General features: G+C 38.9%; 1 protein-coding gene across 16 annotated transcripts in view; it reads left to right on the top strand.

The window, feature by feature from the left end:
- The window catches only part of eya1 (EYA transcriptional coactivator and phosphatase 1), a 110007-nt gene extending 103947 nt beyond the window's left edge, over positions 1 to 6060 (top strand). For all 16 annotated transcript variants that reach the window (XM_079601628.1, XM_079601631.1, XM_079601627.1 and 13 more), the window contains 6 exons: positions 294 to 352; positions 443 to 603; positions 779 to 893; positions 1169 to 1290; positions 1926 to 2026; positions 4079 to 6060. In XM_079601628.1, the coding sequence (XP_079457754.1) occupies positions 294 to 352; positions 443 to 603; positions 779 to 893; positions 1169 to 1290; positions 1926 to 2026; positions 4079 to 4159 (639 nt within the window). In that variant the 3' untranslated portion in view covers positions 4160 to 6060. The remainder of the gene's footprint in view (positions 1 to 293; positions 353 to 442; positions 604 to 778; positions 894 to 1168; positions 1291 to 1925; positions 2027 to 4078) is intronic.
- The last annotated feature ends 21708 nt before the right edge of the window (positions 6061 to 27768 follow it).

The following is a 27768-nucleotide window of genomic DNA, read 5'->3' as shown; positions in this document are numbered from 1 at the left end:
ATCAAGAGATCCCCCTAGTGGTAGTGGCCAAATGGGTTGGATCCCTGGTCCCCTGATGATGGTGTTTATTTTTATTAAGATTTAGCAGGTGGGGGGTTAGGGGCTGGAAGTGGTTGAGGGTTGATTTGAGCTTTTAGGAGAGAGCTTTCAATTGGGAATTCAACAGTTGTTGACATTCACTTCATGGATTCAAGCTGCCAAATCGAACCCAATTTTGCACATGAAACCAATTAATCAAATTGGTATATTTTAATTCCAGTCGGCTCACCATCCTTTGTTTTGCTTGTTTCTAGGAGTGCGATCAAGTCCACATCGACGATGTGTCGTCGGACGACAACGGGCAGGATCTAAGGTAGAGTTGGCATCATACTAGCCATTTCACAGTTCACTCTGACTGAAGTTGAGCTCAAAGGCACTCTCTCTTTCTCTCCTCTCCGTTCAGCACATATAATTTTAGCACAGACGGATTCCACGCTGCTGCCACTAGTGCCAACCTGTGCCTGGCCACCGGCGTGCGAGGAGGTGTGGACTGGATGAGAAAGCTTGCCTTCCGCTACAGACGAGTAAAAGAAATTTACACCACCTATAAAAATAACGTCGGAGGTAATCCCCCAATAAACTGCTTTTCTAAAATTGCTGGGGAAGAGGGGTGGTGCGTCAACAAAAGCACTCATAAGTTTCTCAAATAATCCCTTATGCAGAAACCACTTGGTCTGGGTAAATTTCTCAAAGTATTCGCAGGACGGTCCAACTCAAACAATGTTTCTGTTCATTTCAGGTCTGCTTGGCCCGGCCAAAAGGGAAGCCTGGTTGCAATTGCGAGCAGAAATTGAAGCCCTGACTGACTCCTGGTTAACACTGGCACTGAAAGCACTAACATTAATCCACTCAAGGTAGGCCTTAGCACGAGCGAATTATATAGAGCCCATCACTGATACACATAAATCAGGGAAAGGCATGAATAACGGTGCTCTTTATACCCCAATACCTCAAAGAACACTTATTCTCTGTATTATTTTGAAAAAAAAGTATAATTTTAGGGCACCGATTATTTGCAACAATTAAAGGTCCATTTATCACGGGGCGTTTAGGATGACAAATGGCACGCCTGTTAGACTTGTCCTCCCTTGTGTGCTTTAACTTGACATAATTTGCCTTTCAATTACAGATCAAACTGTGTGAACATCTTAGTGACCACAACACAGCTCATACCTGCCCTCGCCAAGGTCCTTCTGTACGGACTGGGAGTAGTATTTCCAATTGAGAACATTTATAGCGCCACGAAAATAGGTAAGTGTGAGCTCAGCTCAGTATTAACTACCTGTGTGTGAATGGATTCTATTGGAGTGTGGCCGTAATTACTACGATATTATGTGTAAACAGCGCGAGACACATGGCGTGTGATTGGGTTAGGCTGCAGAAGTGGCGGACACACGAGAGGGTTGATGTTCAGGAAGAGGTCTAATCAGGCTGGGATTATTTTCTTGGAGCTCAGCCTGAACTGGGCCTCTCCTTTTCAGGTCTACATATGAAACCACTTCGGGCAAATTTATGTCATTCCACTTTGACATTTTTTTTCTTCTTTTCGGCCTCTGCACTTTTTCGAATGCAAAATAAACACCAACCTTTACTTTCGTACTTTCGTTTGCGCAAAGCTCTTGCACCTCCCTCGCTGCGGCATTTGCATGTGAGGTTGATTTGGCTAGTTTTAGCCATTTGTCCCACGTTCTGGGAGGGATAAGACACACTTAATGCTTTTCAGACTACTTTTATCTTAGCATCGATCTTATCGTATCTCCAACCCAAGGCAAAGTGTTTACACTGCGTAATTTTGTGTAACTTATTGCGTATTTAAAGAGCCCCTCACCGGGGCTTGGTCTTGGATGTGGCTTCCTTGCAACTAAACCTGTTTCTCCTCTCCACAGGAAAAGAGAGCTGCTTCGAGAGAGTAATCCAGAGGTTCGGGAGGAAAGTTGTTTATGTGGTGGTGGGGGACGGTGTGGAGGAGGAGCAAGGGTCGAAAAAGGTACGAAGACACCCAGAACTCTACACCGCTTTTCCTTCAAACCTTCAATCCATTCTCTGAAAAATGTCACTGGACCAGCGAGAGAATAAATCTCACATTGTAATAAGCTCAATTCTTTTGACAGCTCAAATGTAAAGGGAGGCAAGATGACATAATTACACGTCCCTTCATGTGACTGTGCCGTTTCACCAATTGTAATGCTAGACAAGTCCTCTCAGGCATGTTAGAGAGCCCGTTTCATAAATATAACATGCGTTTGAGAGGCTTAAATCATTGTTAGATAAGTTGAGGATATTCAGAAGAACATTAGAACCGTCAGAGGGGCAGCCAAACACCTTAGTGTTGTTTTCCACGACTCATGTTGTTCAAACCAGAAGATTTATGTTACCTGCTGCCTGTGTATTCAGAACGTCTGCCAAGTTTGCATGTAAACCCAGAACTATAGACCACAAAACCTGAAATTATTCATCATGTAATTATCAAAGCAGATTGTTGTTCAGACAGGTTGCAAACAGATGAATGAGTGTTGATGTGATTCTTTATTATATTGTGCCAAGTGATTAGTTCCATGTTGTCAATTAATCATAGAAGGAATGTGAACGTAGGAAGTCAACACCAAGTTTAGGTTTTACATGTCAGTCCCCATTTCCTCTGAAACAAAGTGTTTAGATGTTACACCGGGGATTTTAATAAGTCCTTGGCACTTAAGAAGCCTGCAGTTTTGTCAGATACAACACTAGTGTCAAGGGTGACATTGTATTAAACCACCAAAGCAAAGACAAACCTTTGTATACTTTCGTTTTTTTTGTTTTTTTCATCGTATCCCAGAAACAATTCCCCTCTAGTTAATAACCGACCAAGGCAAAGGGAGATACCATCTCTGGCTTTTAAAGTTAAAAGCAAAGACAATTTACAAAACAAAAGAAAAGAGTCTTTTAAGGGTCAGTGCAAGCTTCTCTAAGCGGAACATATGCCTGAGAGAGGCTATACCTTTGATAAGACTCAGTAATGGTTTGTGTGTGGACGTCTCTGAGCTGACAAGCTTCTTTCATTCTGGCAGAATCATATTTCCCTGTGGCCTCTCCCAGGAACAATGCCTCATTTGCAGCGTTGTGTCCGGATAAGTTTGTGCAGAGGTGCTGTGTATATATAGTGCATTTAATCGTTTTTATTTCCCACCTGGAGAATCTTTTTCCTGAGTATTATGGGGTTTATGGGGATTCCTTATTTTGTACATTTGTAAATATTTAATATTTTTGAAGACATTTTGAATTCGATTTTTTTCAACAACTTTTAAAATGTGTAAAAAATATTATTTCACTGCCTATTAAACATTTAGCTGCCAAATCATCGTGCAGAAACGTGCACGAAAAAAAAACCCATTAAACAGGAAATGATCCTACAGGATCCCTATATACCTTCATGGTTATGTGTCAAGGTCCAAGTGTCTTAAAATATCAGATTATTTCATATTATTATGACAAGGCAAGATTCGCTCAGGTTGTAAAATGTCATGTGGTGCGACTCCTCAAAATATTTATGATATTCATGAATTAAAAATGTGTGATATTTGTGCATATATATAAAAAATAATCTATACACATGTATTCAAACTGAAATATATATATATATTTTTCACTTGATGGTTACACCACTTTTTTTACGTTAAATTAAAAGGTCTAAATGTTTTTGTAACACCATATAAAACCAACATGAATACAAAAACATTACTAAGAACTTTACATGTTTTATAATAGATTTTGCTTTATTTTCTTATATGCCATTAAGCTAACTGTCAAAATGTGATCTTTTTATTATTACTAGCCTATTATTTAAAGTGATATTTACTGAGTGACCTCAATGGTATGGTGCCGCTTCAGTGCTTGTAGTTTGCAAGTCCTTCCTCTTCTCAAGTCTCGTGATGTTACGGGCCATCAAGGCTTTTCAGTCGGCACTTGATTGTTTTTCTAAGTGAAGTGTTCATTGCAGGTTTTGTGTTTCTTTATTTTCTCTTTCACCCTCAAACACTCTTGCTCTCTGTGTCTTTTCCAGCACAACATGCCTTTCTGGAGGATCTCTAGCCACTCTGACCTCATGGCCCTTCACCACGCTCTGGACCTGGAGTACTTGTAGCACTGTGACGGCTCTGTCCCAGGGCGTGCGAGGGCCCTGAAGACCCAAACCCAGCACCGTCAGCCTGCTTCGTCACCCGAGCGTCTGCGTTCCAACAGCACCAGACCAAAAACAAAATCGTTCACACACACAACGTAGAGAGAGCGACTCTCTCAGCGTGTTGACACATGGCCGCAATTCGTCTTAACCCTAAACCTTTTTCGAAGTGGAGGAGAGTGAATTTATGGCGCTGCAGCTGCTGGCCCTGGTTACTGTGAATTGGCTTTTTTTTCCAAAGCCATCAAAATGTTTTACAGCCCTGTCTACGCGGGGGACTCGGCAAAGGTTCACACCTGTGACAAAAACTGAGCTACCGATGCCTTTGGAACTCAGCAGGACTCCGATCCCACTGCGACTTGGTGTAATGTTTTGTCTCTATGTCTCCGTCTTTCTCAATCGATGGTACAAAGACAGTTGGGCACGGCCCCCTCGTTTTTCTCGTTTCTCCAGCCCCATCGCCCTGGATGTCCTGCTCTTCTTATTTATAATCTTCAAGAGACTTTGTGGAGCGGCACCGGCCCCAAAAAAGGCGCTTTGTTTAAGAGACTTGTGCCTTTTTCGTGTTGCAAAGTACTTTGATTCCACTACACCAAGAAGTTTATGGAAGAAAAAAAAGGATTTTCTAAGTAATTTAAGGAAAAAATTTAACAAAACACTATTTACATTGCAGAGACAATCGTGTACAGACTTTTTTGTGTGTGTAAATTTGTAATCACTGGACTATTCTTTCCTATATTGATTAAGGTACATGCTGTGGAAAGCGCTTCATGGAAGTTCGTAAAGGCGCTGCCCGCAGTAGCTCGTGCAAAGCCTGAAAGTGTTGACGTGTTCGAGGTTTTATTCAATAAATAAATGTAGATAAGGATTTTTTTTTGTGATAATTGTTTTGTCATGACCAAAAGCATGGATGTCAAGTGTCAATAATTTCGTATTTTTCTTCAGTGATGTTTTGTTTCCTCCTTTGTACGCTTCTGGTGGTGAGAACTTGTAGAGACTTTCTCCACAATGAAATGTGACTCTTTCTGTCAGAATTTCATACCGGATAGAGTGAATTAAGTCCCAACGGTAGCTCAAACTCCCAAGGAAGAACATAAACAGCATAATAAGAATAATAATCTTCTGAATGTCAAGCTTCAAACTGAGTGTAAATGTCTGTATCTCCCAGTACTATCTCCTGCCCGAGCTGGACATTGAACTGGGCATTTAAGCTTAAATAGGTTTTATTATCTTTTGTACTGGCGCTAAAGCAGAAAGTCTTGTACAGCAAGTGTAATTTTTGTATGAAGTAGTCTTTTTATTTTGATTGAGTCCACTGTAGTTGGATTTTCATAATGCATATTGGTAGTTCTAAGGTAACTGTGGACTGGAAACTCTAGCTCTTAGACTTTAAGAAAGAAAGCCACTACTCACTCACACCTACACACACACACTCACAATGGAGTTTAGAACATACATGTGCTATCGACTGTGAATTTCCCCAGCTAACTCGATCTGTTTCTAATTTTCCCTCCCGGCACATGATGATGTTCGACTCCTGCAGGTGAGGTCGTCTTCTCTGGCCTAGTTTTTCTCACCACATTTACAATTTCACCCCTCTTATTGCGTCGCCCGCCACCCCCCCTTACTGGGGAATCACATTTTGCTGCTAGATCATGGTAACAGTAGATGTTTTCTAGATTTAACACAGCATTTTTTTAAAATAAATGATGCAATCATAATGCAAACTGGAAATAATTTACAATATGTGGGCCTCATTGTGAAACACAGTTTGTTGTGTCTACAAAAAAAGATGTGTACAGATGTTTTTGACATTTATTATTTGATTGTGTTTAAATTAATAAAAACTGATTTGTGAACTGTTACACACATTTCCCCTTTTTGCGAGTGATTGAAATGGTGGCTTTGCAATATTCTGCCATGGAGTTTGTATTTATTGACTGTTTGGTCCTACGATCAAATGCCTCCATATTAAGTGTTTTGGAATGGCGGTTTTCTGAACATATGGGCAACTGATGCGTGTCCAGAGATCATTATATTAACATTTTACATACACGCACAGAAGGATAACGTTATAAAAGTCTATTTTTTAAATTGGGATTGGGAATGTAGTATTTGTGTGGCCTCTTTTGTCATTTGGTGGTCTGCAATTCAGCATTTCTCCCGGCAACAGATTCTCAGACAACACGTCATGTATGGCACTTTTGTTTAAAACATCATAACTGATGTAATGTCATATAAAGCTCTCCGTTTCCTCTCATCTCTGTGGAAAGCAACTGTTAGAACAATATGTGGGATTTCAAAGTACATTTAAAATCAATATGTTCAGGTCATTTTAGGGACTCGCTTCCAGACTATGGGCCCTATCATACACGCAAGTGTTTTTTGCTAGATTCAGCCCGACGCAGTTATCATTTTCATGTCCGGAGTCATATTGTTTAAAGAACAATTCTGGCGCAAAATGAACCTAGGGGTAATCAACATATGGTTAATTGTAAATGTAACATACAGTCGACCGTTCTCTGGGATGTGTTTTCATGATAATCGAATGTAAAGAGTTTTATCTCTAAAAACAGATTAGTTTATAATGCTAGTATATGGGGCATAGAATACAGAATGCCACTAACAAGGCTCAAAATAGCCTCACACTAACACGGTAGCATAATGAGGGTCCCTACATGCAAATCGAAGCATTGAGAACTGTGTAAGTGTACAGATAGTTTAATAAGAAGATACTGTATAAAGACAGTACATTATGCGCATACAGGCAGGAGCCATCTTGGAAAACAGTCTCGAGCAGTCGAGCCATGAACGCCACGCTACGTGAGCTGAACTGTGACTTAAACCAACCCAGCTCACTTAGCACAGTGTTCGTGGCTCGACTGGTCAAGACTGTTTTCCAAGATGGCTTTTATAAAATTGTATATTCTTTTGTTATGAATACTGTCTGATCAAATTCTAAAGAGACAGATAGAAGCTTTGATTTTCTGTTTTAGCTGTATTTCTGGATTCAGATTAGGGAAATCCACTATAATCTTGCTGCATAGGCACCAGCGATTTGTCAGTCGGCGCGGTTTGTGTTATTCTTGGGGATAGTTGAAGGTGAAACCCTCACCTAATTGTGATTTCTCTTTGCAGAACAGCCAAATGCTTCCAATAACAGCTCCTCTCCACAAATGTTTCCCTGTGTTTTTCTAAAAAAATCACAGCTCGGCCACTTGAGTGGAGTGGAGTTGGTTTATATAACGCATGAAAAATATTTATGAGGCTGATTTTATGAGGTGGCCAAAATGAAGATGTAACGAGAGACTGGCAGAGGAATAGAGGCGTTCCTGCAAGTGCTCAGAAGAATCAAGCATTCACGGAATCTTATTTTACAAATATTGAAGTCAATTATGTTTTCAGATGGCATCTAAGCAATATGCCAGGGGATTTAAAGGCTGCCAGGAAGAGCTGATAGGGCTGTTATCCTTGGAATGCTAAAAAAAAAAAAAGAAGGAGAAGGAGAAGCCAGAATTCTGTCTGAGGCTCATTTACTACATTGGGACAGAATGGGTTTTGTTCCCTTTGATATACAATGGTTCCAAAAGTCTGAGACCACATTGAAAAAACTGGGATTTTTTTTTTATATATATATATATATATACACACACACACATATACAATGAAACATCATTTGTAAAGGGGGAAAAACAGAATAATTTTCACGAGACATAATTTTAAGTACTTGTTTTGTTTAATAATTATAATAAAAACAGCAAAGATAATAAAACTGATCAAATATATAAAAAACAAAACAGAACCATTTTTACTGGGGACATTATTTGTTTTATCTATCTATCTATCTATCTATCTATCTATCTATCTAATAATTTAACATCTATCTATCTATCTATCATCTCACACCAATTTATCAGCGTCATATTTTTGTTGTGTGTTATTCTCACAGATTATTCATAGATTTACAAGTAATATATAGTATATGGCATGTGTTTCAGACACCTCTAAAATAAATAGAATTTGAAAAAATGATATGCACAGGAAAAAGAAAATCACTTTACACTCTTATGTGAGTAATTCCTTGACCAACAGCACCAGAGTGATTTACTGCCTGAGCCCCGACACCGATTTCATGCAGATTCACACAGAAAGAGTCACTCCTGGTGCATCGTAAGTGAACTAATATTATATTACATACATATCAAACATTAAAAACTCGTTCCACATGAGTTGCTTTACAACCAGAGGGTCTATTAAAAGGCCCTTGTTCCCCACAGATGCGGTAGCTAATGTGTTTCAAGCTGAGGGAGTTCACTCCATCTTTACACTGCAGACAAGAGAGAGAGGCTCTAATAAAGCACTTGAAATTCACATTCCTCCTCCTTTCCTCCAACAGTAACATTATGAAACTACATAAGTCAGTGGTGCCTGTCATTTTACTGCCATCGTCTTTAATTATGATGTTTGTCTTTGGGAGAAGAAAAACATATTTGAAGTTATTGTTGCCTCTTTTCATGGTGTGTTTTGGACAGGCCGATTTACTGCTCAGAGTAAAGACTTACTTCAATTCTCGCGGGGAGCGACTGACCTGCCATTACAGCTGTGGGCCTTGCCATACTGGGCTTATTGGTTGGTTGCTTGCTTGCATTTGGATTTTATATATGTGATTTAATGGTTTAAAAAGTGCACTGAATACATTTTACAGGTTCTTATTCAAGTTCAAAAGCTTGATTAAAGTAAGCATGAAACAAAAGTTGCTATAGGCCTTATTCACAGCAGCGCCATCTTTGATTTTTAACAGGGATGAACTCGAGGCTGTGAGGGATGGACATACTTCTCTTCAGTGGGTTGAACTGTTATTTCATGTGTTTTTGGATTGTTCTGCTGACGAAACACTGCAAAAACATCTTTCAGATATATTTTCGAGTACACTGAAAAAAACAATAAGTAAAATTGACATATGGAATTAAGTAAACTCTACTTGACTAAGTTAAAGGCCTCCTGAAATCATCAACTTCAATCAATCAACTTTTTTAGCTTTAAATAAGCTGGTGTGTTCCAAAACAATGACAAAATTCACATTTAGGAGATATAAGCATTCAAAACTTACAGTTTCTCACTTCCGCTAAAATGGATTATGTATTTTTATGACATCACCGCGGACTTCAGCTTCACATCACATCTTCTGTCCAATCAAATGCTATCTAGAATCTAAAGCTTCCCGCCCCCTATGCTTTAAATACCACCTGGCCAAAGCGACCATCGTTGACACGTCGCGGAGCAATATGGGTTGGATATTTGGTGTGTTTGGATGAGTTTGGTTGCTCAAACGCTCAAGTTTTATTCCATTTTCCAGCTGTACGTTGGTTAAGAATGAAATGGCTAGATTTTATTCACACCTCTATTGAATCCAACGTGTCATCTGTGCTCGGATTCGCTTCCATGGTGCTGTCAAGTACGAATTGCAGTCTGTGAGGTAAACTAAACGCTATTGGCTATTTGAAAAGGGGGAGGAGCCATTCAATATGTTCTTAACCCTCTTCCTGTTTCAGTGGAAATTACGTCAACACATTATAAGCTGCGCATTCCAAGGCACTTCAGTGAGCTATAAGTAAAATTAACAAAGAACACAAGTCATTTTCACTTGGCCAGTGAAAGGTTGAGTAATTTCTACTTAGTTGAAGTTTCCTTTGCAATATCTTTTGTTTGATGTTTCTAAGTAAAGTATACTCTTTAAAGCATGGTTTAATTCAGTGTTATATTGTTTGAGTAAAAAGTATTATATATAATATAAACAAATTACACAGGAATGTATATATAGAGAGGAATGAAATGTTACTGTGCATATTTTTAATAATTACATTTAATTAGGCTATTTAATTATTTTATTTTATTTAAAATGTCTCTGTCAAAAAGTCTGTCCGCCATAAGATTTTTCACTGGGCTTGTCGCAGTGCATTCTGGGACTGCCTTCTGCACAACAATTCATGTGACAATGCCTTTAACCAAAATTTGTTGCTTTAGAAAGCAGTATAATGTTGCTGCCTACCTTTTGGAACAGCAATCTATGATAAAAATGCATAAAATGTTGCTGAAGAAGCTCAATAAGTTTAGGAACAAAGCAAGTGATCACGAAACAACAAAACTTTTTAACACCAAAAGTGTTCAGATGCTTGTCGTTGCACTCCTGTTTATGTGGACCTTGGCTCCAAACCATTAATTTATCACATTATTCCATATAGAGGTTTCGGTGCAATTTATGATATCTGCGTTGAAGGTGTTATAATGTGTCTCCAATCGCCTCAATGAAAGTATCTTTGATTTATTAACAATTTTAGAAGGATGTTCTTCAGTGCAACACCAAAGTAGTGCCTTGTGAGACGTGTCCTCCAAACCCTCCGCTGTGTAAACATCGCAGCCTATCACATGGGCCGGTGCTGGTTTTATAGCAGCAGAGGGTTGGCCCCAGTCATTAAGCTGGGAGTTGTTAGTCATATTTGCGAGAGAGCTTGGCTTTGGCTTTCCGTTCTCCCGTTCGCAACCTCCACCTGCACTTGCGGTCAAACTGCATGCTCAGTGCTCTTTTGTAGGCCCACCAAGCAGTGAGTGGCAGTGAGTTATATGGACGGCTCAGGGCTCGTTTTGGCAGCACAGAGCCGATGACTCCGGCTTCCCTTGCTTTGAGATGTGAGCTTCTGCATCTCCCGGGACTTAATTTGGCCAGCGAGCTGCGCTCAGACCTCCCGGTCTGGTGTTAATTGGTCAGACTTTCTCCCGTTATGGCTCGGATTCGCTCCAAGCCCTTTCTCGGCTGGCCCGCGTTCCAACCTCTCTGTGAGTTTAATAAACTTTATGTCGTCCGGTTAATAAAACAGCATTGTGTCCCGCCTTGGCTTGTTTTTCCTCGATAAGTCATGGGATTTTTCCTCTCTCGCTTTTCCTCTCTCGCACCCTGTCTCTCTCCACGGATGATTTCAGAGAAATGCTTTGGAGGCTAAAAGACTCTCCATGTAAAGAGAATCATGGATCGTTTATCCTCTCTATAAAAATGTATCTCCTCCTACTGCCTGATCCTTCTATTGTGTCCTGCTCATTGGATCCCACAGTAAAGCATTGAAGTAAGTCAACTTTACATTCGTAAAACACTTCCTTTTCTTCTTGGATTCCAGTGAAGTGGGAGGGCAGTTTTCTTTCTCTTCTGTCTGGGTTTGTTGATTGATGTTTGAGCGGTGCTGACTCTCTTATACTGGTGAACGTAGACTGATGTCATTGACGGGTAGATGACAGATACACCACACTTACTCTGGCTTCAGCTGAGGTAATGTGTTCTTCAAGGGGTCAGAGATGGTTTCCCATGTCGGATACACTTCTTTGAACATAAAAAAATAAATATTGTGATATTGATAATGTGGCTTTAGACACTTTCGTGTCATTATATTATTAACATTTTGCCATCAAGCTCAAATGGAGTTACGAGGTTTTTGACCAGCGAATATCGGAGAATTTCGGATTTGTGTTTTGTCCGTCATTTGAGCCTGAGGCAGTAAGTGCATCGCATTACGTTTTCGTCAACTTACAGGTTATACAATTTATTGTATAGACAGTGTATTGACAGACGTGGACAACTGCATTATGTCTAGTGGCACACTCACGCTGTTGTTGTTTCGTTCAAACATTATGGACCATGGCAAGCAGACTTTGGGACAAAAGGAGAACTAAAATGAGGATCAATATCAGCGTGGCGTTTTCGAGATGCAGAGAACTCCACGTCCGCGACAAACTTCGACTTGACAGAGCTCTTGTACTTTATTAGACAGGTTAGCAAATGTACATAAAACTTATCAATGTTATATAGTTCAACATTATGAAATGTTAGAATATGATCTGTATGTTATTCTAATGTTGATTAGGCTTACTGCAACATACAAACTAACACATAGAATAACATTATAACTTTCAACACATTCAAATGCAGTGTGATAGTGTAACATTCGTTAAGTGAAATTGCGCTGCGTTACCTCTCAAGTTTAATTCGTCTATAAAAAAACTGACCTGTGTGAGTATTAATTCAGCACTTGCCGGTAGTTCGGTAGAATGAAATATCCTTATTCCTTTATATCCGCGGGACTCGGTGGCACTGATATCTGTCTCTCATTAGCAATCGCGACCTGCGACTTTATTAGATCCATCAGCATGACAGCAAGTTCCATAATTCCGCTTATGCGTCATCAACCTACGTGTTTGTTATTGTAAGAGGCTAGCGAACCCTAGTGGCGAAAAAAAAATACATATTGTAGCTTTAAGAGGTTTATTCACAAACTAATTTAATAATTTTCATTGATTACATTTTTTCAAAAACCCACTGACAGACGTAAAGGGTGACCAGTAGTAACGATTCATAAACAAAATTGACAATATATACAAGGAATTTACATAAATTTCCTTCAAAAGTTTACACACCCTTGTTTTTTAATTTCATTGTTTGTGTCTATGTTTGTGTACCAGCTTGCTCTGCTCATTTGAGTTCTTCACCATATTCAACTATATGATGTTGGAATCCATCTTTGGCTGTCAGCTAACAAAATTGAGAACCCCTAAACTTTTGAACAGATTAATTTGTGTAATTTACTCTTTTTCACACTACATCTGTAAACATATTCTATTATACAACTTGTTTTCAGGAAGAATTCAAATGTAATATTTATTTAGTATATATTTTTTTAATTCTCTAATAAGTAACATTAAACTAATAAGTTTAATAAGTAAAAAAAAATCAGTGTACCCAATGTGTTTTTCACTGCATTTTCTTTCTTGTGTTTCTTTATTTCTTCTAAAGGAATGTTAATGTTGGACAAAAACTTTTTTTTTTCAACCCTTCATTTGCCATCAGTGACCAAAAAAAACTGCAAATCAGCCTTTTCGGACAAGCAAAAATATTTGATTTCCTCCGTGACTCCCCTCGGCCAGGGGATTACAAAGGCTTTAAGCCGGCGGATGAAGGAAAGCAAAGTGGTAAGTGACATTTCTGGTCTGGGAATATGGCAATCAGCAGTATGGAGGACCGCCAAGTCCCGGGCCAGGCCTGAAAATGCTAAAAAGGCTCTGGGAGAGTGTAAACAAACACGGTGTTGTGAGGGTGGGGGAGGGAATCTTGGGGGACAGATCTGTTAGCCATCAGCGAGTCCTTTTCATCTGACCGCTGCTCCTCCGGTAAGCTGAAGGAAGGCTTTGTATACCTGCGTACAGACAGGAGCTAAGCATTCAGAGAGCAGGAAACCACAGCCTTTCCCCCCACCTTCATCCCTCCATCCCTAAGGCCCTACAACAGAGAGCGCATACAGTATGGCATTCTGCGCCAGCGGCCCCTGCCCGCCACTTAGCCAGCCCCAAGACACAGGAAGCTGGCAGAGTCACTGCCGGGTCAGGGTTCGCTCGGGACAAGGGCACACAATGACTCGCTCATGCATATTTAATCACAGACAGGTTAGAGAGCACCCAGACGTTGTTTATAATTCAGTACAATTAGCGAGAAGGCTTTAAGTTAGTAATTACTTCCTTTACATCAGTCAGTCATCTAGCCGTGCCTGCTTGAATCCCAAAACATGCACAAACTAATCTATTCAAGTGCTATAAAAAGTCAATGCATTCAATATCCAACTCGAAGATCATTTGACTAGTAACATTATACACATCTATTAATTTCACAGAAATGTCCAGTGTTAAAATGCGCCTGCATTATTGTCTAATGAGTCTAGGATGAGCGCTATAATCCCTCAGGGCAACACAGGGACCATCCATTGCCCTTGTTCAATAATTCATACGCTCTATCTCTCCACTGACCAAGCCATCACCTTAAAGCATTAAAGGCGCTCACTGTAGAAATGAATACCCTCTCAGCTGTGCAGGGGAGCATCTGCTTCTGGGTGGGTTTATTTGTTTGATTAAGAGTACAGAGTTATCAAAGGCATGCTTAAAGTCAACATGAAATGCCATTTGTAAACTTTTTACTTAATGTATAGCACTTTGAAGTGAAACAAGATATTACAATTTGTAAAGAAGAAGAAATGGAGGTGGAGGCATGATATCCATCAATATTAGGAATATATTGGCCGTCATAGTTTCTGGCAATAAAGGTGACTTTTTAATGTTATCTGTATTAATCTGACAAGTAAAAAAGATATTTAAGTCGATAATTTAAAGTCAACATGAAATGCCATTTGCAACCTTTTTAATTCCTTGTCATTTTGAAGTGAAACATATTCAAATGCGCAAACATATTCAAATGCGCAAAGAAGAAGAAATGAAAAAAAAGAAGAGGCGGAGGCATGACTTTATCCATCAGAATTAGGAATATATTGGCAGTCATAGTTTCTGCCAATAAATGTGACTTTTTAATGTTATCTGTATTAAAAAGTATATTTAAGTCGATAATTTATAGCCAAAAGATTATTATTTCAAGTTGGTTTACCTAGTGTTAAACACAAATAAAATGTTTAATCAGAGCATGAAAGTTTTTATTTTTATTTTTTTTATCCATGGCACTTAGGCATTTAATTTATTTATTCGCTGTTATATTTGTGAAAATTATATTTTCCATTTAAAGTTAATAAAAAAATAAAGGTGGTCGAATTCATGTATGATTTCTTTATTACAATGGTTTATAATAAGATGTTTGTGGGATAATTTAATTTAATTTATTTCTTTATTTTTTTACCAAATGCAATTTGATATCTTATATCGGCCAATATATCGGTTAATGGCTTTAAAATATAAATAATCATCATTACTGGCATTGGCCAACATTTATATGTCATATAAAGTGCTCTCTCTATACAGGTGGTTAAAGGGGAACTTAAAAAAAAAGAAAAAAGATAATTAATGTAAAAAATAATATGAACCAATAATTTGTGCTCAAATAAGACCAGGAACTTGTATCAAGAAAGTACTGTAAATAGTGTCTATTTTGATTTCACGCTGACTGTGAGACAGAGCTGAAGGAGTCATTTTACACATCTGTGTCTGACATATTTCCAAAACATTTACTCCATTAGTTCATTCTACAGTCACAGATCTTCAGAGGTTTAAATGTGCTGGCAGTGACAAAAACCAAGACACACTTAATTATTTGGTCCTGTTTACAATATTACTTATTAGTGTAACTAATTTGAAATTGCAGTCAATAGTGATTCATAGTCCCGTAAAAACAATATACACCTTAATTATTCGCACTGCTCTGTTTGAAACCTCATTGTACTCCTCCTGTAAACATTTGTCTAGGAGCTTCTTATTGTTCTTTCTCCCCTTCCAGTTCTCCCTCTCTCTCTCTCTCTCTAAGCAGGTAAGCGCTTACATGTCTGTGTAAATGTGTCCTAAAACCACAAACTCACTTCTGCAAAAGAAACACAGCCTGCATCACTCGCTCACCCCTGACTCTGGGCAACCAGCAACTCTCTGTGGATTTCTCAGTGTCCCTCGGTCTATATGAACCTCGCTGGCTATTTAAACTCTGCATTTGTAACAGAAACACTCTCCCATTGTCAAGTCCAGTTTGCCTTGCTGTGCATAACTGCCATGATTATAAATAATTATAAATTTTTAAATGATAAAATGAATATGGAATGAGTATGGAAGGTATTATGTGCCTCTGTGTTTGGCAGATCGAATTCCACGTCTTCAAACATAACATAACGGTATGTTAATGTATTTTAATTAGGGTAGATTCCATATCTTTCCAATAAAGCTTTAATAAAATCAAATTATTGGTTTGTTTCGCTGGACAATGTGGTACTCTTGTTGTACTTGACTTATACAGACACCTAGTGGTAGCATTAGTTTTCAATCACAGACGGATTTGTAGAAATGCACTATTAACAGTCGGCCATGATAAATGTATTCCACAAAAGTGATAAAAGGACACATGGTGTGTTCAAGTCCTCCTAGAAAGTTTGCATTTATGTGTGTTTTTTGCTTTTTTTCGAAAAGCAAGATGGCGATATACCTTTTCTACAAAAACATCGTCAAAGTTTTTTTGGTCCTTCTACAAAATGATGAATAAGGAATGTGCTTCAGGTGTGTTTTTGCCTCTCTTTTTTTTATAAGTTTTTATTTAATTATCTGTAAACTTTATATATTCTATTGTAAATGTACAATACTATCATATTTTGAACATTGAAACTTCATTAATTTCAATAAATGTACCATCAAAACAGACCACCCATTGTGTCCACCATGTTTTCTCACTGACATGCCCCCAACTCGCAAAATCACTCGTAATTTGTTGTGGCATTCATGTGCATTTAACTTGTTAATATGATATGTCCAAGATGACTTGAACACACCAATAGATGCTAGGTGTGTATGTTCGGCTAGGTGTGTATGTTCGTATGTGCGCAGACCGATCGCCATCTGACTTGAAGCAATGGATACCGCTTAGAAATTGTGTCCGACTTGAGACCGCGCCGACGCCACATCACTGGGACTAATGTCATCAAAGTACTGCGAGAGTCAGTCGACACAGCTTCTCCAGAGCGGCTGCTCGAGCTCTGATGGCGACACAGCTCTTCCACGATTGGCCGGATTCACAGATGACAGCGATGTGTTACGTGTTTATTCTGATGCCTTCAGTTCCACTACTGCACTTCTGCTCACAAATCCGTGTTTTTGTAACAGTAAAAGCTCTTTTCATGTAACCATAATGTTATATTGTGTCGTGTTTATCAAAATAAAACTGATAAAAAATATAGACCCACTTTATTGGTATTTAAATAGTATAGGCTTATGTTGAACTTTGTATTTAAAGTGTTTCTGTTGCTTCATTGAAAAAACACCTGAAAAAACAGTGCAGGCGTCAAAATGGGAAGCAAAAAGTGTCCGACTTGACAGCTCCGTTTTTAATCTTTCATTCAATCTCAACTTGAATGCAGGCAGGAACTCTCGCTGATCTGTCTGTGCAGCGCCGCATGAAGTCAAACACACCTTATGTGTGTAGTTTTCAGGCTGGTCATGTGTCTTCAACATGGCTGCCTCCACGAGGCGACCTGCTTCCTGGTAACATTAAACAGCTTTTATTAGGTTACTGATATATAGTATATACTGGAGTCTTCATCTTATAGGAATGGACATGCTTTTTAAAAAATTCAAATTCTAATGAGGTAAAAAAAAAAAGGTTTCACTTCATTTGGATGGTCCCTTTCACACATTCTGTTGACTACAAGTAACGTTGCACCTACATGTCTACTAACTCTCATTGGAGTGTTAGTAGAGTATTAGTAGACTGGTAGGGTTAGGATTAGAATAAGTTGACATGTAGTTGCAAAGTTACTTGTAGTCAGTTGAATGTCTGTTGAGGAGCATAACAACAAAGAGTTAGCAGATATTATCCAGACAGTCTACTAATACTCTAATGAGAGTTAGTTGACATGTAGTTGCAAAGTTACTTATAGTCAACAGAATGTGCAAAAGGACAAAGGAAAAACATAAAAATAAAGTATTTGCAAAAAATATACAGATCAGATTTTACCTTGAGGACAGAACTACCTATTAAACGAACTGTACATTTATTCCTCACATCCTTGTCGTCATTTGCCTAAAATAGAATATGGCGTAAAATAATGAAAACCGTATTATAGAATATAACTCTTGTTGTGTGTGTGTGGGGGGGGGTTTGGCGTCCATAGACATAACATATTTGTTGAAGCATTATCTACTCATCCAGACTCTTAGACATAGCGTTGACAATGAGAGAGACAAAAAAGATCATAAAAGACTCGTTGTGAATACAGTCTCGTCTTCTGCAATACTGCATTTAAAAAATTGCTGTAACCCAATAAGATTAAACTCGCGATAACATCTAAAGTCAGTCTCTCACCACACAGCGCACCACACCAATGACAAGTGATGTTCAGGAAGCGACTAACACTTGCCAGATCAACAGATAATATTTGTCAAGGGGGAATTTATTAATATCTGCACCTTGAATTACACATTCACCCCGTAGCCCGAGGCCAGTTCCACTCTGCGGGAGAGGTCACTGGAGGGTGGATCACAAACGTCTGTGTTTTTTTTATGTGCGTGTAGGATGGGTGACTTAGCGGCTTCTTGGCTGGCTGACTGCATGTGAGCGTGTTGAGCTGCAGCGGGCCGGGCTCCATGACAACGGAGGCCAGGTCCCATCCTCTCTCTCTAATTGTCTCTGACCTCGAAATTCGATCTGCGCTCTCAAGGCAGGAGGATTTCTTTTCACACGGCAATCACTTTTGAATTTGTCCCCTGCATCTCCTGAATGCCTTGCCGGGCCACGGGCGTACACTGTGAGCTTGGCAAAACAAATGACCTATCCTTTTAATTTACCCTCCGAACAGCGTTGTTTGTGTGAGGATTTTTTTTTTTAGGGGAAGGTAAATCCCACTGCTCGTGAAAAAAAGCGAGTTCTTTTCTCCTTTTTTCTTCCGTTTTCTCTCTCTTTTATGCACTTGTCCTCCTCCCCTCTCATTCTCGTGTACACCTACCGAATTTGAGTAATTACAGCCCTGGACAGAAAACAAAAGACATTTTTGATGGATGACGGAGAGGGTGGAATGGGATTAAAATTTTTACGCTTTTCCTCGGCACCTTTCCTTTAAGCTCTGGTCTTTAACTGGTATAAAAGCTCCTTCCGATCCTCTCTTCCCCTTTTTACAACAAGAGAAGTGGGTGTAGACCTAAAACAGCCCAGTGAAAACTATTAAATCACGGTCAGTTGGCACAGGGGTCGTTTGATAATGCTGAATCATAATCATGGCGTCAGGCTGATGTCTTTAGTGTTTTTATTATTAAAACTTTATATCCCAGCTCGGTCTCGACCTGTCGTTAGAAGCATAGTTTCTAGTTTACATGACATGTGGACTTAATAAATCCTTATCTTGAGCCAAATAAGCAAGCTGACATTCAGTACACAGATACTCTGTATCTTTTATTTAGAATACAATCAAATGTCATTTACGTCTTTTTTAGTTTGTCAAGAGATTTAAAGCGTCGTTTTTTTGAAGAGTGCGCATGTGCGAACGTGCTCTACTATGTAAGAACGAGCCTATGATTGAATCTGGAAATAAAGCAAAATAACTGAGATAAATATGCCATGTCTGTAATTTATATCAAAACATTTAGCGTTAATTCGATCTCAAACAGTTTCATTAAAAGAAGTTATTACTCCACCACGTGCGTGACGTCATAAACCAAGGTGGTTGAACGACCACTTTGCGACAACATGGTTTCGGGAAAAAGCCGTGACTAGCTAGTTAATTTCTTCAACGATGCATCGTACTATGGTAGTGAAGCAGCGAGTTACGTAGTTGTAAGGGAAACGCACCCCAGCATAGCAACAGCTCAACCAATGCTGTGAGTTTGGGGCGTGGCTATGTGTTTGTATTAACAAATGACATATGATCGAGGGTTCAAGAAACCTGTTTGAAAACAGTCATGAGGTAAGTATTGCGACCAGGGGTGTGTTTCCCTTACAACGACGTCAACTCTCTGCTTAACTAGTATGATGCATCGTAGAATAAATCAACTAGCTATTCACAACTGTTTCCCGAAACAGCAGTGTCACAAATTGGTAGTTCTACCACGTTGGTTAATGATGTCATGTGGTGGAGTAATAACTACTATCTGTTTGAGATCAAATTAATGATAGATGTTTGCTATAAATTACGGACATGGCATCTGAGGACTATTTCTAATTTTTCTCAGTAATTTAGCTTTACTTCCAGATTCAATCATAGGCCCGTTCTTACGTACTAGAGCACATTCACACATGCGCACTCTTCAAAAACAACGCTTTAAATCTCTTGACAAACTTGACAAAAGACATAAATTACATTTGTATGTATTCTAAATAAAATATATAGATTGTTCTTATTTGGCTCAAGGATTTATTGAGAACTATGTTTTCGGGAATGAACTATGTTGATAACGACAGAAATAAAAGCTTTAGTGTAAGTTCTGGCAGGAAGACTCAATCGTTACGTCACTTATTATCTTCACATCTAACCAATCATGTTCTAATACTTGCAGTATAAAAGATCGGTACTTACACATGTCTGAGTTTGCAGATGCTGATGCGAACAATTCCTCCATCCTCCCGCCACCACCATGGTCTCTTCCCATACCTCCCAGGGGTCGGCTGTGCCCCTGCCTTCGTCTTCAGGCAGGAAATGCAGATTCCGTTACCATCGGATTGCGCTACGGACGGGGCCTACGCTAAAAAACTTTATAAATATTTGCTTGCTGGGCAGTTAATCAATATATGCTTTTGTTACATCATTTTATCTCCCGATTCTTTCTGGAACAACTTGCGACCAGTTGGCTAACGATGCTTTTGGGAAACACGCCCCAGCATAGCAACAGCTCAACCAACGCTGTGAGTTCGGGGTGGGACTATCTGTTTGTTTTAACAAATCGCGTACGGGCGACGGTTTAAGAAACCTGTTTGAAATCAGGTAACTAATTCACAAACATATAATTAAATTCTGCATACTATTAATTAAGATGTTAATTGTGTCAGACAAAAAGTTCTGTGAACAAGTCGTATCTGATTTACATGGAATTGATTATGCATTTATTTAATTTATATTAAAAGCAGTGTTTAGTGCATGATTCAACTATTAGTGATTAAAAATACTGCACAGAAAATACTGTTTTGTGAATCCAGCCCTCAGTATTTTTGCTAAAGTATCAGTATTGTCTGTGGTGATGTTGATGTCTCTATTCCTCATGGTTAAGGCTTTTTAATGGTTCCTGTCACACAGGGGTTTTAGAGTACAAACGTGCCTCCCTCAGACGGCAGTGGCAGCTGTTGCAAGCCTGAATAATTTGATTTGGTGTTTTATGCCGGAAAAGAGCCTTTCTTCACGAGCCACATTTGTGCTGGGCTTTGGCCATGAGTCTGCCTCCACTGAAAGACTTTACATGACATTAACACGTTTTCAGAGGGCATTACCATTCTCAGGGAGATTTGTCTAGACAAAGACATGGTTTATTTGGAGTTAAAGCTTCATTTCCTGTCTGGACCTTCACTTTCTCTCTTCCTCCATCCTTTATCCACCCATACTCCAACACTCCTCCACACCGCCTGGCTGCCTGTCAGGTAAGAGGATTTCAATTAGTTTACGCTGTGAATATGCGCACAAACGTGATAAATGAGAGCAATTAGTCTCTGTCATGTCTTCCCTCTCCGCTCAGTAAATCACCAGTCCGCCCCTCTTGCTGATGTTAAGAGCACATTACATCACCTTCAGCACTTCATATGGCTTTATGAGATTTCAGGCTCTTTAGAAAAGAGAGTTGAGGAAGAGAGACCAAAAACCCACTTTGCTCTAAAACTGATTGGAAAGTTAGAGCCCCTCCATTACGTGTCAAAAGCCATAACTTGGATTACAAGGTAAAAATTTGACATTTCCAGGTCATGGAGGAGCCACGCATTTTCATGTAATTACTGGATGTGGTTTCGGGGTGTTTTTAATATAAACGTGTTTGATTCGTTGCCAGGGTGTAAAACATGGTGTTTGTTATTAGACTTTTAAAACAGTGGGGTACCAAACCATGTGGCGTGATTACTCTGACTCTGATAGAGAGCGCTAAATACAACCTACGCCAAGCGTAGGTTTATATTCTCATGCGTTATATTGTGCCCTGTGTTTTGAACCGACTGGAGATTTATGGGAGCATTAGTCTAACTGCCGATACAGGCTCGTATACAAAAGAACGTCTGTAAATGTCAAGAAAATGAACAACAAAAAAGGACCGTTTTATCCAAACAACAGACAGACAGCTTTTGGACTTACCAGAAGGTGGTATTTGGGTGGAATTCCCCTTAAAATGTTCAAATGAAGCATAGTTTACGAATATGCTGATATTGTTTGGCTCACTGTGAGGAAGATGGAACACAGCCAAACATAATCAAGCTCCAATATTACAGAGGGGACCCCTGCTGTAGCAAAATAATGCTCTTTAAACAACTCCTCCAAGTTCTCAGCCTCTTCTCAGCCTTTTATAGCGAATATGGATCGCTAAATGCTTTTCAGATGATGTATCATCATTTCATATCTTGTTTATTGAGTGAATCAGTCATTTCACAGTTTGCTACTTAATTCTGTGAAAGAGATTGCACATGCAGTCAATACAATTACTCAAACCTCAAAGAATGTCTGATGTAACTGTAAATCCATGAGTTCATGGTTAAATAAAAGCTGACTGCAAAAATACTTGCAAAAACCTGTCAGAAGCCATGAGAGATTAAAGAGAGTTTAACGACTCTTGACAGTAATGTTTTAAAATACTTATTTTGTCAGCATTTTGTATTTTTCCATCTACCATTTATTTATTGAGAAAAGAAGAAGTCATTCCCTTATACGCCATGATGACTCTGGCCAACACTATTAAAGGATTAGTTTACCAAAAAAAAAATGTTGTCATTTACTCACTCATGTTATTCCATACATGACTTTCTTTCTTCCATTAAACACAGAAAGAGAAATTTTGAAGATCACTGACAATGATGTTTCAAACAGCTTCCAGCTTCGCCATAAAAGTGGTTTATATGGTTTATATGGACTATATTCCAAGTCTTCTGAAGCTACATATATTTATCTGGAGAACAGATGCAAAAATTCACTGAAAATCTTCACTTCTCTATTTTCGATTTCGTGAGAGAAGTTCCCATTTGCGAATGGACAAGTCAAATTCAGTCAATGAATTGAACAACCTATTTGAATAATTTGGTGACAGATCACACTGATCTGCTTCTCAAATGATTCAGTGATCCAGTCACAGTAACCGCTCACTTAATGGGGCAATTATGGGAGTAGGCTACATGAGAGAAGTAGTACATAAAGATTTGAACATAAATTGTTCAGTTGAGATTCATATTTTCATTAAATCTATTGATCCTGTTCTCAAAAATAATCTGAATGATTCACTCCCAAATCATTCTGATCCAGTTCTTGAATTCGACTCACTGACTTGATTTGGTTGTAATCATAACTCATTGGAGGGGGAAATTAATAGTAATTCAAATGTATTCATGCGTTTTTCAAGACTTGGAATATGCACAAGTGGTGATTTATAATACATTTTAGGTGTTTTGCATAGTTTTTGAATATGTAACTGTGTCAAATTAAAAATAAAAAGCAATCATTTGTTAAAAATGAATCTGAAGACAGTCATACATGTTTAGAGCAGCATGGAGGTGAGCAAATGATTACTCTCCCTTTAAGAAGAAAAATTTTCATCAGGGAGTTAGACAGCATTCTCTCATGTGATCCTATTTCTTCATTTCTTCTTTATCTCCCTCCCCTTTTTCTCTCTTCCTCTCATTGCTTGTCAGCTTGTCAGATGGAAGATACCAATTTGACAGGCTCATTCCATGTGGAAATGGCATGATTGGAAGTATTTGGCATTCCCCCGTTTCTTTGTGCTGCAGAATGAGATACACCATCATCTGACAACAAAAATTATAAAAATATGGATGTGTGTGTGTGTGAGACTGGGGCGGGGGGGGGGGGTATGGGGGTACGGGTGACAGACATACTGTACGGAGAGAGAGAGAGAGAGAGAGAGAGAGAGAGAGAGAGAGAGAGAGAGAGAGAGAGAGAGAGAGAGAGAGAGAGAGAGAGAGAGAGAGAGAGAGAGAGAGAGAGAGAGAGAGAGAGAGAGAGAGAGAGACAGTCCAGCCTTAATGTGCCAGAACTTGTGCGCTACTCTGGCCCTCACTTCCTGAGAGAGAGTAAATGGAAGATCACTTGTCAAGCTGTCATGTAGCAGGAGAGCCTTTACCTGGGGCTGCCGAGCCAGCGTCTCTCTGCTAAGAGCAGGCCATTCACATAACCCTGAAACAATCAAGTCAGGGCTTGAAACTGGAGAAATGCTATGGCCGGTGTGACGTGGGGAAATAAAGGACTGGAGGGAAAAGAAATGTCTCTCGCTCTCCTCTCCCTCACTCTTTCTCTCTGTTGTCTAAGGTTTTTTTTGTCATCGGGCCAGTACCTAAGTGTTCAAAGCTCTGTCAAGCCGTAACACTTTGATATTTTTCCCAGGCTTCAAAAGAGCATGGCAACAATGGGCTTGTGACTGCAGGCTATGCAGAGGTAGCCAAGACAATATTAGTTGTCTCATCTTCTTTATGTTGTTGGCACCACTAGGACTTTTTGGTGGGTGGAGGTAGATGTTTCGGAAGGAAGCCCGACCTGTTGGCGGTATCTCCGGCGGGTTGTTTAAGGCCTGAGGAAGTGCTCTGGTTTACACAGGTTTTGCTCTTTGATGCAGGTAAAGGTGAGGCCAGCGCTGAGTCATCCGTACAGGTGGTCTGCGCCGATGAGGGGGCAGCGAGTCACGTAGCGGAGTAAAATGTGCCAGAACAAGGTAAAAAAAAGTAGTCAAACATATCACTTTGATGGATGTGTAGTGAGTTTTTCATGTGGTACACATCCACCCATAATGGAGTGTAGTATCTTCTCATTTATATAATTGTTGGTAACACTTACTTCGATGACTCTGTTTGGAATTAATCAAGTATTATTTACAATGCTGTTATAATACATGTTCTTTTAAATACATGTAATCACAATTGTTAACAAAAGGGATTCTCATTCTTTTTTTGCCAGGCTTTTTCTACCTCAAATATTTACATAAAATGCAGTGCTTTCTATTTTATTGTATTTAAGATGTAACCACATGTATTATAATTTATCATAACTGTAGTTACAGTTTCTTTTTAACTTACTAAAAATAAGTACTGTGGAAAAAGAAAGAAAGATTAAAAGCACAACATTTAAATGAATTAACCAGTATATGTGATATGTGAGATAATATTCAGAGTTAGTGCAGGCAGAGGAGAATATACATGTTCATTTCTTCACTCGGTGAAACATAACTCTAGCCAACACAGTGTACACAGCTGCAGCGCTGCTACGTGTAATAGGTGCAGTCCTGATCTAATTTTGCAGACTGTTTTTTTTTTTTTTTCTCTCACTGTAACATGTATTGTTTGAGGGAATGTTAGCCAGCGGCAGATTAGCACCTCCTTAACAAGGCAAATATGATCTGTGTGCACCTCCACAAAGGAAACACTGAAGTTCTCTATTTATAGATGCAAAGGAAATGGACACTGTTAAAATCCGTGAGTGAGATGTGAGCAGAGAAGTGTCTTCAGGTTTTCTTTTCAAGACAACATAGTGTCATAGTGCATTCTGGGCTTTCCCTCCTTTTCTTAGTCAGTGATTAATTAGGACACTTCTGAGGTAAATCTACGTGTTGGTTTACTCAATTCACAAAAGGCCGACCAGGCTAGCTGCCACAATTTTATTCAGTGATTATTATGTTTGTTTTTTAATTATTTTTAGTAACTACAGGCTAAAAACGCTGTTGAATATAAAAACATAGTTTATTCAACACAAGTTGATGCAAGTTGTCACATTAGGACCTTGCCCTTAACTTAATATGCATTTAATATGACCAATTCAGAACAATTTAAATGGCAAAACTATATTTTTTTTAAAGAAAAGTATAAAATGACACAAATTGCCCTTACCTGATATTTGTGAATAATAGTTCTAAAAATATATAGTTCAGCATTTTGATGAAAATCCTTTATATGCCTAAAAGATCTTGTAAAAATATAATATTCATGAATTCATATCTATATGTTTTTGAAACAAATATACACAATCAATGCTATTGTGACAACTAGCCCCAGCAGTTTCTGCTCCATGTCAGGCTAAAATACAATTAAATGTCCATTACTGTCAGCAGTACAGTGAGGTAGAAACAGGTCAAAACAGTTTGTCATTTATAATATACGCAATGTAAAAAAATTAAATGTAGAATGGGAGTCGATGATAGCCTATAAAAACTTCCCATTAACACACGGGTCCACCCATAAAGACTTAACTGGGGTTGAGCAGCACAGGTTATCTTTGTTCCTGTCTTGAGCACATTACATGAATCCAGTCCCTGACTGGCTGAATTCTTTAAGGCTCAGCTATAATTATGCTGGATTTCCTCTACCGTCCTTCAGATTCCCAGGCCACGGGAGAAATGGTCTAACAATCTGGTATTTTTAATTTTGGAGCTGAAACAGGACATTCACTCTGAAGAAAATCGCACCTTCCTTTGGGAGGCTCGGCCTTTGGCAGCCGACTTTAAAGTGCGACGGCGAGCGTGCGGTAGCCGAGTTCGCTCTCTCAGCAGATGGAAATGATGGTGCTGTGATTATGGCTACAGACTGAACTCAGACACAATTAGCCACCAACAGATGGAAGTCTTCACGTTAGAAACCTCCCTCACCCCCCCAAAAGCCCTCAAGAGAGTGTCTGGAGGGGGAAAAAAAGGCAAACATTGGCATGCAGAAGTCATGTAGGCCATACATACTCTGTAATTTTTATGTAGTTTGGTAACATACACAAATGTAAATGTTGCCCTCTGATTTTATCCGTGTTCAAGGCTGCTGAATGAAAAGAATGTAAATCATGTATGATTTAGTTTTCTGTGCCACATCACCCTGCACACAGCTGGGCTAAACTGTGTAGTAATTAAAGGGATAGTTCACCCAAAAAGTTAATTTCTGTCATCAAGTATTTACCTTCTTCCCAAACACTTTTAAAAGTTTTAAACACCGCGATTAATTTGTTCAGTCATCGTGGTGAATCGCTCACTGGGAAAGATTATCAGTGAATAATTACTTACAATTTGGTCTGTTTTTCCCCCCAAAGTTATGGATTTAGAAAACTTAATATAGCATACTAATTACTGTATATGGAGAACTTTTTATATATTAATATGATAAGATTAAGATATTTCGATCTTAAAGGTGCAGTAAGCGATTTCTGAGAAACACTGTTGAAAGTGGATCGGATCGAGCACCAAAACACGCTTGTAGCCAATCAGCAGTTTGGGGGCGTGTCCAGGGGGGAGGTGCCTGTGCTGTTTTCGTCAATTTGGGGGGCGGAGCTATCAAGTTAGGGGTGTGATCCTTTTGGATAGGGGCGTGTTTGTTTTGGTGATTTCAAATATACAGCGTTTCTCAGAAATTGCTTACTGCACCTTTAAGTGCTCTAGCAGCATTGTAAATGCATGAAAGAGTGACCAGCGCAGACTATATTGCATTCAGAATTTTATTGACAATATGAATTGAGAAAATTTCACTTCAGTTTGTATTGAGGGAGCAAATAGAATGCAGAATTGCATTAAATTAACAGATTAACAAAGTGCAATGTAATAACAATACATGTAAAGGGGTTGTTTTGACAAAACAAACTTTGAATGATGGCTTGTTTGCAAAGAAGTTTAGGAAGTATTGAAGGTAGATCTGTTTGAAATGTCACCTATAGAAATATACAAGTGTAGGCCTACTTATTTTATGTTTACTTATTTAACACATTAATGGACCAGGGTTAAAGAAATTGTATGAATTGTAATCCAGCATTTCCAATTGAGTTCAAACTCCAACTCATGAATCAAAGGGGGGCAGTTCATTCTGAATTTTGCTTAACAGTGCAGATCAGTCTTCAATTTCTCCTTTTGTGTTGCACATGCAAAGGAAA

This window comes from Phoxinus phoxinus, assembly GCF_949152265.1.
Source record: "Phoxinus phoxinus genome assembly, chromosome: 24".
NCBI classification, from domain to species: Eukaryota; Metazoa; Chordata; class Actinopteri; order Cypriniformes; family Leuciscidae; genus Phoxinus; species Phoxinus phoxinus.
The sequence above is the reverse complement of the archived record's forward strand: the minus strand, read 5'-3'. Positions and strand labels throughout refer to the sequence as shown.